Raw genomic sequence first — 15,237 nt, 5'->3', positions numbered from 1 at the left:
GCCATCCGAATGAGAGTCCAAAGTAGGAAATACTTAAGATTATACTATTTGAAATTATTTTTCTATACTTGTATAAAAATGATGGTCTTTCATCCACCAGGCAGCTTTTGTCTTCCTTTATTAAGAAATTGAAAAGTGTGAATAGTATCTTAAAATGTATAAGGCCATCATTGTTTGCTAATAAGCAACACAAAAGCTTCTTTTATATTTCTTCTTCAAGCGAGGTTTGAATCCCTGATAATGTAATGTTTTTCACATTTAAGCATATTGTTTTAAGCATAATTGTCTTTTTCTTGAAGCAGTCCTGTTTTCTTAGTGAATACGATTGAAGAAATCTCTTAAAAACAGTGCACTCAGATTTTTTAAATCTTGTGTTTTGTAAGTTAAGAATGAATTTTGTTTCACTCACACCAATTTACTAATTGTTTTTAAAGGATTAGCTTGCCAAGTTACTGAATGAAGGTCAAGTTAATGTTAATAATGCATTAGTTGAATTGTGGATGTTTTCAGAGATTTTTTTACTTTTGTTATAACCACCAAAAAATTTAAATTAAGTTTTTAAACAAAAAGAATGCTAGTTTTAAGAGTGTGATTTTTTTTTTTTAATATATTGTTTGCATAGGGAAGAGGACTGGGAAGGATAGTGTTCAATGGATGGATTCGTACTTAGATAGGCACTCAGGTGCGAACGCTTTTCTAGCATACGTAAGATGAATACGGTCTGAAAAAGCTCACTTTACTGCATCAGAGAAAACTGCTTTCAGAACTTTGGGCTTCATCTTTTGTAGCGTGTTACCGTTTTTGTAACGTTACCCAAAAATGTATTTAGTGCTGTTGTGTTTAAGCCCCGTGACCTGTTTACTAATCTCCAAAACCCGGCGTATAAGACCTGCCTCACAGAGGTCTTGTGCGGGTAAGTGAGGTTTTGTATGAAAGCGCCTGGAGCATTTTCTGGCAGAGTAGGAGCTCAGCAAGGAGTTAATATATCATTACTTCACCATCTAAGGGAAATACACACGCCTTTGCACAATTGATTATTTTACTGGAAAACCCAAACAAGATAAAAACCATAGCACTTAAGATATCTTTGCTCAGTTTTAAAACATGTCTGTCTTGGGAATTCCCTGGCGGTCCAGTGGTTAGGACTCGGCGCTTCCACAGCCGAGGGCGCGGGTTTTAATCCCTGGTTGGGGAACTAAGATCTCATAAGCTGCGCCAAAACAAACCAAAAAAAACATGTCTGTCTTTAAAAGTTACGTATTAACCAATATCAGGAACAACTTTTACGCCTTTTGTCATTTACCTTGTCAGATCTTTTGCGGAAGAGCCGCGATTCACCCCGATGCAAGCTTGAGTGTCTTACAAGGGCACTCAGAACTCCCGTCTGTGTGGTGGCGGATCCTTTGGAACCTTAGAGTTTAACTTGTTTGTGCTGCGGCTGTCAGTTTCTGATTAGCTGGGCCTCACCCGTGGTTTGACTTACACTAGTTTGCTTTACGAGCTGTTCCCAGGATGGCTAAATTAGAAAAGTCACGAGTAGAAGCTTCTCAGTTGTTTCCATTCACTGGTGAGGTGAGGTGGGAATGTGGATGATAGCCCCGAGTGTTTTATGACTAACACTGTGACACGGGAATTTGATTAAATTTGTTTTACTGTCTTTATTAAAAACAATTTTACTAGTATATGGCTTTAAAAATGATAGTCTTTTTTTTACAAAGATATATGTTAAGTCTGTGCTGCAGTCTTGGTGTATAAAGCACATATAATTATTTTTTAAAGTAACATTCTAACATGGAAATCAAATTTTTAATGTTATAATTTATAGTATATTTATCCAAAAAGAGTTACTTTAGATTATTTTACCTAGACTGTTTACAGTTTAATAATATTCACTTAAATCTTGGTCTGTGAGGCAACACATGAGTAAATTATCACTCAGAATGTATTCATTGTTGGAGCCACCTTTTTTTTAAGTCCATTCTTAAAAAATTTTTCTGTTATCTCATTTGGATTTGTTTCATGAGAGTTGTGTCTTGCAGGTTAGGATAGCATTTAAGCTAAGTATTTGTGGACCAGGCTTCCTTAAATTAGTAATGAATAAAATAACTTGAATATTTTGCACATCCCAAAGTAATTTGTTAAAATATATTAAAATTAAATTCTACCCTTTCTGCCAAGTTTTTGTAATGGTTAACTAATACAGACCCTAAGTTAGTGCCTCTATAACTAAGTCTAAAGTGATTACCTTAAAATAAATTTAGTGTCATAGTTATAATCTAGATTATGTTCATTACCCAGCTTCTTACTTATACTATTTTAACAGCTGATGTTAGTCTTTCTCAATCCTTAAAGTGATAAATGAGACTTTACCTTTCTAATTAGTGGCTCTTTTAGTAAATACCCTTCCCCTCATAAAAAAAAAAAAAAAAAAAAAAAAAGGCAACCCTTCTCCTGAAGAGAACTGTTAGAGATAACAGGTTAAAATGTGTTTTAACAAGCTATTTACCCAATTTGATTGGATAATAGTGGGTTGATAGGTCCTGACCATGACAAACTATTACATAATTATATCTGTGGTTTCATGAATATGATTTGGCCGATAGAAGTATTTATCTCCACATATGTGCTCTCCAGACTACTAGGTTTTCCTCTAATATGGTGGTATTAAGGGGAGTCTTGAAATCTAATAAGATAAATATCTTGGGGTAGAGATGGGAACAGCAGGTGTGAGTCGTGCCTTTTAATACCAAGTGATTACAGTGGCTGTTTGCTCCAGAATAAGTCATTTACCATGAAACACTGCAGGAGGCTCAGGGTCTTCTGTTGGTGGAAGACACTAACTTTATTAAGCATGATGCTGCCAGGAGTGTGTTCTGTATGATTTAGTCCCTTGGGTTTTGAGATCATCCATTTCTTTGTAGATTTCTTTGTAGTACATTCTTACTGTAGCTTTAAATTTTAGTTCGATGTATTTTGTGAATATATAATAACTACACGTGCTACAAAATTCAAAAGATATTCATTGAAAAGTCCTCTTCCTACCCTTGTATCTGTCCTTCAGCTTCCCTGGAGGCAGCCAGTGTTGAAAATTAGAATTTTATTTTTGCTTGTGACTTGTGTTCCTTTTATATTTCCTGAACTGGTGGGGTTTTTTGTTTGTTTGTTTAAGGATACATTAAGTCATAGCAGTTTAATTGATGTTTTTCTCTTAAATGGTAAGCATGGAGGAGATAATAACAATGATTTGAGGAGCTATTTTGCATACTAAATCCAAATGAGGGCTTTAAATACAGTAGCTTTTCTTTATAATAACAGTAAAAAAAACATTATTTTTCCTTGAGATTTCTAGGTATATGTTGAAGAGTTGTAAATTTCATGCCAGGGGTTTGTGAGGAAAGAAGATCATTAGTATGTAAAAATACCATCTCATTTCTTTAATATGTATTTTGTTAATGAAGTCAGGCATTTTTTCTTGTGTTTATTAGTTTATTATTTCTCTTTCTGTGAGTAGTGTGTTTATGTCCTACCTGGTTTTCTACACTATTATTCATTTTGTAATTGATTTGTAAGACACTTCTTTTTTCTCCCTTCATTTTTAGGTGTAGCAGGGAAAAATTAGCCCTTTGTCGTATCTGTTGAACTCATTTTTCTTCATTTGGAGTTTGTCTTTTGCCTATGTTTATGGTATATTTTGCCATACATAATTTAACTTTTATGTGGCCAAATTGATTTGTTTTTCATGATTTCTGGATTTTATAGAACAGTTAGAAAGGCCTTTCCTAGTTAAGATTTCTTTTTGAGTCGTTATTTAAATTTAAAAAACTTTATTGAAGTATAGTTGATTTACAATGTTGTGTTAGTTTCAGGTGTACAGCAAAGTGATTCAGTTATACATATATATATATATATATATATATTCTTTTTCAGATCCTTTTCCATTATAGGTTATTATAAGATATTGAATATAGTTCCCTGTGCTATGCAGTAGGTCCTTGTTGTTATTTGAGATTTTTTTTTAATACAGTTACGTTTTCTTCTAATATTTTCATGCTGTTGTTTTACATTAAAATTTCTGTTCCATGTGTAATTTATTTTGGAGTAGGAAGGTAATAATACAGCCTTATGTTTTTCCAGATAACAGCCACTTAATCTAGCATTTTAAATCAAATAATTAACTTGATTTTTTTTTTTTTTTTTTTGGCCGTGTACACACAGCTTGTTGGACCTTAGTTCCCTGACCAGGAATTGAACCCCAGCCCTTGGCAGTGAAAGTGCTGAGTCCTAACCACTGGGCCGCCAGGGAATTTCCTCTCCACAGATTTTAGATCCTTTATTTAGCATATACAAAATTTCTGTGTATTCTTGGATTTGATTCTAGATTCTCTGTAGTGTCACTACTTTATAATAGCTCATGACACTAGTTCTATTTATTACTGTTTTTTAAGAATTTGCTTGCCTGTTTATTCAGCTAATATTATTGATTACATTAGAATGTGCTGGGCACTATTCTAAATGTTGGGATTTATTCTATATCTGGGGACAAGGACACAGTGGTGAATAAGTCAGACATGGTTCTTGCTCTTGTGGAGCTTTTGTTTTAGAACAAGCTAACAAGAGTAGGTCAGCTAGGTGTGCTGTACAGAGCATGAACGTAGGGACTCTGGGGAGGGTGACTCTCTGGTGACTTCAGGTTTGGTAGTCTGGGACTGCCTCTCTGAAGACATGACATTTTGTCTGGAACCTGAGAGGTAAGAAGGGAACGATGATGCAGTGATCCTGGACAGAACAGCAGGTATCAAGGCTGTGCGTGTGGCGTGGTTGAGGGAGGGCAAGGCGGCCAGGGTGGCTGGCTCTTAGTGGTAGAAAGAGGGCGGGTAGGACAAGAGGACTGAGGGGTAGGCAGATCATGGAGAGTTAGGTGTTTGGAGTTTATTCCAAGTCTAGTGGGGGCCATTGGAGGACTTCTGAGCAGTAGCTGGAATGTTCACTCTTGCTTCTGCGTGAATGGACTGGGGGCCAAGAGATGCAGCAGGAAAACCAGTCTGCAGGGCAGAACATTGCAGGAGGCCAGGTGAGAGATGCTATTGCCTGAGACAGAATGAAGAAGTGGAGATCGAGGAAGGGAGATGGGTGTGAAGGTGGAGTTGGCAGAACTTGCTGAGGGTGTTTCAGGTCTTACAGAGGTGTTTTTTGGTTTCTTGCTTTTGGTTTTTTTCGGTAATTATATTTAAAATATTTGCAATACTCGTTATTTTTTATAAATGGCTTTATTGAGGTATAGTTCATGTACCATACGATTCACCCATTTAAAGTGGGTGGTTTTTTTTTTAATTTCAGTGCTTTTTGGTATAGTCACAGAGTTGTGCAGTCATCACCACAGTTAATTTGAGAACACTTTCATCATTGCAGGTAGAAACCCTGCAGGTAGAAAGCCCATTAGCATTCACTCTCCAGTTCCCACCAACTCTCCCAACTCTAGGCAACCACCAGTCTGCTTTCTGACTCTGTGGATTTGCCTGTTTGGATATTTCATATAATTGGAAACATATGCTTTGTGGTCCTTTGTGACTGGCTCCTTTCACTCCATATACTGTTCTCAGGATTCAACCATGTTGTAACATGTATCAGTACTTCAGTCCTTTTTATGTCTGGATAACAACACTAGATATTGAATACTGAATAATATTGTACGGCTATACCGCATTACTTGGTAGACATTTGGATTGTTTCCAGTTGGGGGCCATTATGAGTAATGTTGCAAGATACTTTTTATACCTGTTTATTTTTAAGCTCAAAATATATTTTTAAATCTGTTCTCTTTCAGTGCACCCCATTTTTTGTTTTACTCAGATTTCTCTGAGTACACTAATTACATTTTTTAAATTCTCTTATTTCTTGTAGCTTCTGGGCCATTTGGTTTTTCATTTTGTTCCATTTATTTCTAGCTAAAGAGTTTCTTCAAATGTCTGATGATTCTTGTTTGCTTATTCATTCATGTTTAAGTGAAGAGAATAGTGAAGTAGTTGAACTGTGTCTCTCCATCAATTCCGACTACCTCTGCAGAGGCTCTCTCTTCAAGTGGGCTTGTATGATGTACTCTGACATTAAATTTCCACCTACTGTGTTCCTCACTCTGTATCCACTTCTCCAACAATGCTTAATCATATTGTATTATAATTATTTGTCTTCCTCACAACTAGAGATTTCAAGAGCAAATGCTGTATTTAATTTCATTTTGTATATCCCAACTTCTCTTGCACAGTGCGTCACAAAAAATAATAAATACATGTTTGTTGAATTGAATTTTATATCACATTTTAAATTATCATGCATTAAAATGTGTGTTTTTTTTTTTTTCTAGAGGCGTGGAGCTATCTCCTATGACAGCTCTGATCAGACTGCGTTGTACATTCGTATGCTAGGTAAGAATTATTTATTTTGCACCAATATCAGTTAATTTTGTTATCTGCTGTGAATTCAAGATCGAGATATCTTTCATTAGGTAGCTTTTCATCACTGTTTGCAGCAGAAATGGCCTATTACTTTGAAGTTGAGTCTAGAAGCCAAAATTAATATGATGTGAATAAAGAGGGGCATCTTAGAGTTTGGGTAATTGAGAAGTCTCTGGCTTAATAACTGGGACTCTGTGATTAGTATACAATTTCAAGTTGCATCCTGATTATTCTTCATAAAAAGAGTCTTAGATTTGTACAGTTGCTGAATACTAAACGGTAACACGAACAAAGACGAGACCGTGAATTACCTGATCGCATAGTCCTGTCACTGGATGTGTTTGTTCTCAGTTGGCAGGTGAGAAGGCCATTTGTCTTCTCCTAGTCTCAGTTCTTAAATCTTTAATGTATTACTCAAGTCCAGAGGGTAAAATGAATTTGATGTGTGTATATATACATGTATAATTGATATATATATATATACACACACACACATACATATATGTGTGTAGTTTCTCTCTTTCCCTCTCTTTGCCAGATTTTTCTCTTCATCCACGCACTCCTTGATCCCTTGTACTTTAATTCATACTATTAAAAACATACTATAAAGATTCCAGTAGGCACCTTTACTCATCTTTTCTTACTGTCTTTTCTTCATGACTGCTCTGCTTATACTCAGAATTCCTCGCTCAATTTCTATGATATTTAGTCATCCTTCTTCTTCACCTGCTTCTGGGGTGGTGATTTGGTTTGGGGTTTTTTGTTTGTTTGTTTGTGCCTCTTTCATTAACTCCTTTTCATAGTCTTAGGCCTGTGTGTTCTCCAGTGTCCTGTTTTTGCTCTTCCCTTTTTCTCGCTTTAAGTTACCTTGTGTATCTTGCCTGCCTGGTCCCATTCCACTCTAGCACATATTCCCCCCAGGAATGTTGAGCCTTTCCTTCTTTACTGTCTCCATCTCTCTCTGTAGACATGTCAGGATTGTACTCTCCTTAAAACAGAGTTTTAGACTCCTGTCTTCTTCACTCTGTAGAGCATCTCCACATGGTTATGGGTACCTCACATTTGACATATGTGTTAAAAGATTTGTGTTCCCCAGGTCTGTGATTTTGCATTCTTTCACCGTCTCAGAAAATGGAACTCCATTCTTCTGGTTGTCAGGTCAGGAACCTTGGCGTCATTCTTGACTCTTATTTCTTATTTCCTCTGTGTTTACTTCATCACCACATCCTCTTGGCTGATACCTTCAAAGTGTATCCAGGATTTCCCCACCACAATGCTGTTACCATCCCTAACTGAACCACAGTTACCCGGTTTTTTATCGGTAGCTGTCGTCACATAGTTGTACATTAGATCTCCAGAACTTCCCTGCGTAACTGAAACTTTTTACCCCCTTGACCAGGATCTCCCCATATCCCCCTCCCCGCAGGCCATAGCTGTTGCCTCGTTGAATGCACTCACTCCTTGAGTGTCTCCCAGCGTCTGCCTGTGCGTCTCTACTTGATTCTAGTCTATGCAGCCAGAGTGAACCTTTTCAGACCTGAGTCCATCTCACCCCTCTGTTCTGAATCTTCCGATAGTTTTCTGTCTTGGAGTAACAGCCAAAGCAATTACAGTGGCCCGTTGAAGGTCCAGTGTGATGTGGCCCTACTGTTTCTCTGACCACACCTCCTACCAGTTCCCCTCATTCACCTCACTCCAGCCATGCGGGCCTTTTTGCTTGACCTTGAACGTGACAAGCATGCTCCCATCTCAGGGTATTCATACTTGCTCTCCCTACGTCTGGACCCGTCTTCATCCAGGTGGCCGTGTGGCTCACTGCTTTGCTGCCTCCAGGCCTCTGCTCAGATGCCTCCCGTTCGCTGAGGTCTCTGACCACAGCCATGAATCACTCCTCCCCGACTCCTCCTCCCTGTTCTTTCCTTGCTTTAGTTTTCTGCATGGTGCTTTTTACCATCTTCCATAGAATGAAATTATTTGTTTGTTTTATTATTTGTGTCACTCCATGAAAGGGTGCGCTTCACGAAGACAGGGACTTTATATATTCTGCTCACTGCTGTGTTACCTGACATGTAGTGAGTGCTCAGTAAACATCCAATAGAGAGTGAAGGCATCACCACATGAGAGAAGGGATTAATCGTTGCGGGATGGACTCATGGTGGATGACAGGCACCTTGAAACAAAGAATAAGCAGGAGAGCCTTCCAGGCAAGCGGAATTGCGAGGGCACAGGAATAGGGACTGGAGACTTAAAGGTTATAAACTCGGAGGCTGTGGAAGTGTAGTGGGAAAGGTGCCGCCTTTGGAGCCCGCAGAACTAGGTTTAAACCCTGGCACACCTTTACACTAGCTTTGTGGCATATGCATGCTCTTAAACATCTAAAAATCTCAGTTTCTGCATCTGAAAATGGGGGTTAAGATTCCTATCTCTCAGATTTGGTTAGAGAATTAAATGAAATAATGTCTGCAAGGCAGAAAAAGAGCACCTGGCAGAAGATTGCAGTGGTTATGTTGCTGTATGGAGAAGTAGATCCAAAAGTCATATGAATATAGGAAGAAACAATACTGAGCTTATAAACAACAAAGTTTAAGACCCAACTAAAGACCTTGACTATACCCACTGTCAATGAGAAAAAAGAAGATTGACCAAATTAAACATTTCAGGCAAAATCTTTAACATTTTAATTTTCTGTACATGTAAAAAATTATAAGCTGCTTGAGAATAGGTCATATATTTTCTGTTTCTTTATATCCCTTATAGTATAGTGTTAGGCACAGAGTAGACACTTAATAAATATTTGCTTCTCATTTGTGGCTTTTTAAAGTTTTGTGCTGAGGATTTTTTTTAACTCCATGTGAGTAATAAGATATGAGGTTGGATTATCATATACATGGCTCATCTTTCAGAAGGTGACTCTAAAATAGAGATTATAATTATTAGAGGGGTAGGTTAAAAAAAAAACCTCATCTAGCCTTATAACTTAGTGCCAAAAATTTGTAAAACCTTTCAAATAAATCAGCTCTTAACTACTTATTCCATTTATATCATTAGTAGCCTGAGTTATGGGTTTGATCCCACATAGACCTTTATTGCATGTGGGAGCTTCTTCCTGAATGGCAGCCTTCTAAACTTATGTTTTATTCCTGATTCTGTCCAGGAGATGTACGCGTAAGGAGTCGAGCAGGATTTGAATCAGAAAGGAGAGGTTCTCATCCATATATTGATTTTCGTATTTTTCACGGTAAGTGTTAGCAGATACAGTATTTCTCTCAGACTTCCAGTAAAAGATCTTCATAAAATTATGTAATTTTCCAAGGGAAAGCGAATCCAAGGAAAAACATATTATGTTTAAAATGTTTTTAAAATACTGGGTCATGATAAATGACACTTTATTTCTAAATAATACTTGTAAATGTTTAGAGGCAAGTAGAATTGGAAAGTATCAAAATATGAAAGCTGGTATGGTTTTTCTTCTTTCTTATTTAAATGTGAAATTACTTTGGTACATTTTTTTCTTTTTAAAAACTATATGTTCAAAAAGTTGTTTTATTCTAAATGTTTTGTCTTCACGACTCTAGATAAAATGTTTTTGTGCAGGTGACATTATATAAAGGTATCTCATAGTTAACAAGGTATATATCCCTTGGATTTATTTAAAAACACACGTACCCCTGAAAGATGTTTGGTAGAATGCGTATTTCGAAAACAAATATTGTTTGGTTCTGGTGCATAATGGGAGAAAAAGGGAAAAAACAGGACTTCTAAAACCCTTAAATAGTAACCGTATTAAATCTGTTTTTGGAGGAGTTCCTCTTTTGGTCATGTTGGATGAATTATTTGGATTAACAATACAATTGAAAAAATTAGAAAAACTAGACACAGTAGAAAAGACGTGTATTGGAGTGTATCAGAGTGCTGTTGAGGCAAGGACGAGGCAGGCATTTCAGGCTACTTTTCCCCTTAGTGGCATCTGCTGATGCTGGGAAAAGTGGGTGAGAAGCTGAGCAGAGCTTTTGTTGGACACTTGAGGCCAGAAAAACAAAAACAGGTGTTTGTAGTTCACCAAGGTTGGGGAATTGTCCTGGTAAACTCTCTATGCTTCAGTCAGAGACCCAAAGTGCTTTATATTAGAAAAAAAATCCCAGCTTTAAACTCTCGGAAGTAATGATTAGATTAAGGTGGTCTGTGATTTTAGTGCCTCTAAGCCACCTGCTTAGAAGTAAGTGTTAATCTTCTTTGGAGGAAGGAGACTCTTTTGGATTTGGTTTGCCAATATTTTATTGAGAATTTCTGCATTTATATGCATGAGAGAGAATGGTCTGTAGTTTTCTTTTTTTTATAATGTCTGGTTAGAGTGAGCTAGGAAGTGTTACCTGTGCTTTTAGCCTCTGAAAGAGATTTTAGAGGATTGGTATAATTTCTTCCTTAAAGAACTCACCAGTGAACCCCTCTAGGCCTGATGTTTTCTGTTTTGGAAGGTTGCTGATTATTGATTCAATTTCTTTAATAGAGATGGGCCTTTTCAGGTTGGCACCTTCTTCTTGTGTGAGTTCTGGCAGACATTTACTGTGGGATTAACCTGGTCAAGCTCCTGGAGGTAAATCTCACAAAATTCTGCTCCCCCCTCCCACCCCATGACTGGATTTCCCTGGAGTTTTTAACTCTCAGAAAAGCCTCCAAAAGTTCATCGATTATAGTTCAGGTTTCTCTGCCCCGGCACCGGTTCCCAAGGAGGTTTCCATTTGTGAGTCTCTGTGCCAGTAAGTTGTCTCTCTTTGCCTGTCTCTCCAGTCTTGGGGCAGTGAGTTGCCCTGTGTCCTCACGTCTTCAGTGGATCCTAGAACAGTTGTTGATTTTGCAGTCTGTTCAGCTTTTTATATGTTGTTAGGACAGAATGGCAACTTCTAAGCTCCTTATATGCAGATCCAGAAACCAGAAGTCCTATTATGTTGTTTCTGAATGAAATGATAAATAAGTATTTTGAATTTTTGTTTTAATTTCTATTATGGAAAATATCCGTAGATACAACGCACATAAACTAAAGCTCTTTGGGGCAGTGAATAATTTTAAGAGTGTGGAAGAGTTCTGGGGTCAACATGTTGGAGAAAGCTACACAAGAGTTACCCCTAAAAGCATGAGGTCCAGAGATTTTACAGGCAAATTATTCAGTGTCTTTAAGAGACTGATAATTAGTTTCACAGCACTTTAAATTCTTTCAGATTACACAAAAAGAAGTCATTCAGAGCTATTTTTATAGAGCAAATATAACTTTCAAGAGGCAAATGTAATACTCTAAGTGTAAATGTCTATAAAAAAATCTTTGGAAAAAATATTAGCAAAAGGAATACCAACAGCATAAAAGAATAATACTCCAGGATTAGTGGGTTTGTTTGGGGAAGGAAGCGAGAGTGATTCCAATATGTCGTTTTTTTCTGTAACAACGCATTAGACCTTAGTAACATGGGTTGCCTCCAGGAGGGAAACTGGGCGGCCTGAGGACGTGAGAGAGAAAGAAGCTGTTTGTTTTACACCCTTTTGAATTTTGATTCATGTGAACATATTACTCACTGAAAAGTTTAAATAAAATTGTTTGTAAATATTGTAATATACAAAGATTGGCTCTGAGTAAGGATATCAGTAAAATGGTTAAGTCTCAATATTGACCTAAAGAAAAGCACAGTTGCATTGGGAGTCTCTAGGTTACCCCTTGTCTTCTACTGCATTTTAGTGAAAGAGAGGATTTGAAAATTATAATTGTTATAAGATGCTGGAAGTCTTAAATAGGAGACATAATGGGACATTTCTGTGGGGGAGGGAAGTTGGAAATGACCAAATTGTTGGAGGTACTCTCTCATGGAATTCAAATAGGATGTTTGTCTTCTAAATCATTATGAAACCAGGAGCAAATGGTGTAAAATCTTAAGGACAAAATGAGAAAAGTACAAGCAAAGGTATCAATGATGGCAGTAAAGGTAAACGGATAAAATATTCCTTCTAAGAGATAAAGGTGCTCAGATTGGGTGCAAAATGAAACCTAGTGGCAAGAAATGGTTGAAAGCAGTGTGCAGCAGTCTCGGGCTTGGGGATCTGCACTTGCATCCTAATGTGGAGCCTCTGTGGTCTGGTGTCTCAGGACAGCAGAGGCCACTTGGCTTCTAGGTATGCAGATTCTTCTCTTCACGACCCCATCGTGACAGATGTTCTAAGACTCTAGGCTGTAGCTGGAAATTGTCACTGTGGAACTGACCCTGTAGTTATTATAAAACAAGAGTATCTCTCTAAGCCAAAATGATAACGTAATTTGGAGGGGTTTTTTAAATAGAGAAAAATGAGTCATTCTTTCCTACTCGTGTCGTAGATTCTGTTTATCACACAGCTCAGAATTCTGAAAAGAAAAAATTTTCATCGAGCGTATTTTGTGAAATGTGATCTAATCAGGGGGTGAGCGCATGCCCGAGCTGTGGCTGAAGCCTGCCGAGTGCCGCCTTCAGCCGTGTCCCGCGGACCTGGCCAGCGCTGCGGGGTGGGCGTAATCCCTCGAGGGCCCGAGCAGTAGGGCTTCAGTAATGTGCCCTCTCCTTTGTATACAATTAAAAATAGGATTTTATTTTTCACAGTGACATAAATATTTGCATGCTGAAGTTAAAATAGTTTCTAGAATGTTCTGAATACAAAATTCTGGATAGGTGTTTTAAATTCATTGAAGCTAGAATTTTCTCTGTGTACGGCTCCTCACCCCACGCCTTCTGTGCATCTCTTCGGTTTTACCTTAAACTCACTGTTAACTTTCCCTGTTGTAAAATTCTTGTCTCTCTCAGTTCTTTCATTGCTTACAGCCAGTCTGCATTCAGTCCCATGTATTTAGTAACCAAAAATAGCTGTCATTCTCCTCTCCTTTCTGTCCTCCTTATCTCCTATCCTGCTTGATTCGGACCTCTGTTACCACAGTCTGGGGTTATTCTGGTGGTCTCTTAACCGTTGTCCTTACTTTTAGGATTCTGTCTTGTAATCTGTCCTCCCAGGGCAGGGTCTTTTTAAAGAGAGAGTTTAAAATACAGGAGAAAATGCATAGCAACAGGTTAGAAACATATATTATACCATTAGTACATTATAACTACTGCTTGTCTGTAATTTTGTGTTTCTTCCATGCGTTCTATTTGTGAGGTGCTGCTGATGTGTGTTTAGGTGCTGGAATAGTTTTAACTTGTTTCTGGATTGAGATTTTCTCCACGTTGAACATAATTGTCTTTATTAAATTTGCCTAGAAATTAGACATCTACACTGCAATATTGAGCTTTTTTTGAAAGATCCTTTTATATATACGGTTTATTATAAACAGTGTTTGGGTTTACCATCCCAAGGTGCATTCTCCTCTAGCTGTTTATCCAGTTAGAGAACAATTACAGGCTCCAAAGTTAGCAAGTGAGACCTCAATAATAATTTTATTATGTAAATATTGCGGGTTTTTCTGCCCTGAGTTTTTGTGGTTTGGATTATCTTTTGTCATAAATCCTTATTCTCATTCTCGTGAGGCCTAGAATTGGATCTTCACAATAGGATTTGCCATGGGCATTATCATGCAGCAAGTTCTGACTGTGAGTCTTTCTAAAAGGGTATAAAGAGGCGAAAGAAGAAAATTAGCTGAACACATGAGTACATTAAATACAGAAACAGTGTTCAACTTCACTACTAAACAAATTCCTATCAAATTTAGAAAGTTAAGCAAACGATCAGCTAAGGTGCTAGTGATAGAAATTTGCGTTATTACAAACTTTTTAGAAGGCAGTTCGTCACGGTGCATCAAGAGTCGTAAACATTTTTTTTCTCTTTGATTTCAGCACGAGACATATATGCAAAGGGAATAATCTTACACAAATGTCAATGTATGTGTGAAGACATTCACATTGGCCTTATTTATAATAGGAACATGTATTAGGTTGTGGTGTCATTCACTGAAGTATTTGAGGGTAAAAGACCAGAATGTTTATAACCTACCGTCAGATGTTCAGAAAAAGAATCAGGTACACACCACACACACGTACACACGTACACACGTACACACACACACACACACACACACACACACAGTACAAATGGTAAAGCAGGTGGATAAAATGTTAACAATGGCAAATCTGAGTAAAGGGTAGTGATAAAGGGTATTCCCTGTACTATTTAGTTTTGCAGCTTTTTGCATTTTTTATTTGTATTTCAAAATGATCTCTAAACAAAAAGTTTTTAAAGTATGGTAATTAAATTATGCATTTATTAAAAATCATGGGTTTATAGTCGGAGTGCAGATTTGTTAACTGGTATTGGACCAGGTCTGTGGTTGTTTATAAAGAAATGGGAGAATTCAAACTTGGGAAGACGTTTTGAAACTAACCTGTATTCATGGTTACAGAGGGTGGGGGGATTTGGAAGATCATGAATCCTCGTTGCCAGGAAGTGTTTGCAGAAGACCTGGTGTAAGTCTGCAGCCAGGGTTAGCCTGGCAATTCGTCACAGATTCTGCTTTAATCAAGAAATTCTACTCTAATTTTTAAGTCGTCACACAGAAGCTTTCATTCTTAACTAGGTTTTGTTGTTTGGGGGTTTTTGTTTGTTCGTTTGTTTTTTGGTCTCTGCTGCTTTAAGTGGACTGTTCATGCTAACTACTTTGTGAATTTATCAGGTGTTATTATCTTGGTTCTATGGGGCAAGAAAACAAATTTTCCCAGATATCATCTCTCACTGAAGAGATGTTATGAAGCATTCTTTTTTTTTTTTTTTTTTTTTTTGCGGTACACGG

The 15,237-nt window shown here is 37.4% G+C and overlaps 1 protein-coding gene across 1 annotated transcript in view; it reads left to right on the top strand.

Annotated features, from left to right (window-relative positions):
* PDE7A (phosphodiesterase 7A) overlaps nt 1–15,237 on the top strand; it is a 113,889-nt gene that overhangs the window by 60,874 nt on the left and 37,778 nt on the right. The window contains exons 2-3 of the mRNA XM_060287605.2: nt 6,362–6,422; nt 9,607–9,690. Coding sequence (XP_060143588.1) covers nt 6,362–6,422; nt 9,607–9,690 — 145 coding nt within the window. The remainder of the gene's footprint in view (nt 1–6,361; nt 6,423–9,606; nt 9,691–15,237) is intronic.

The sequence above is a fragment of the Globicephala melas genome, chromosome 17, assembly GCF_963455315.2.
Source record: "Globicephala melas chromosome 17, mGloMel1.2, whole genome shotgun sequence".
NCBI classification, from domain to species: domain Eukaryota; kingdom Metazoa; phylum Chordata; class Mammalia; order Artiodactyla; family Delphinidae; genus Globicephala; species Globicephala melas.
The sequence above is the reverse complement of the archived record's forward strand: the minus strand, read 5'-3'. Positions and strand labels throughout refer to the sequence as shown.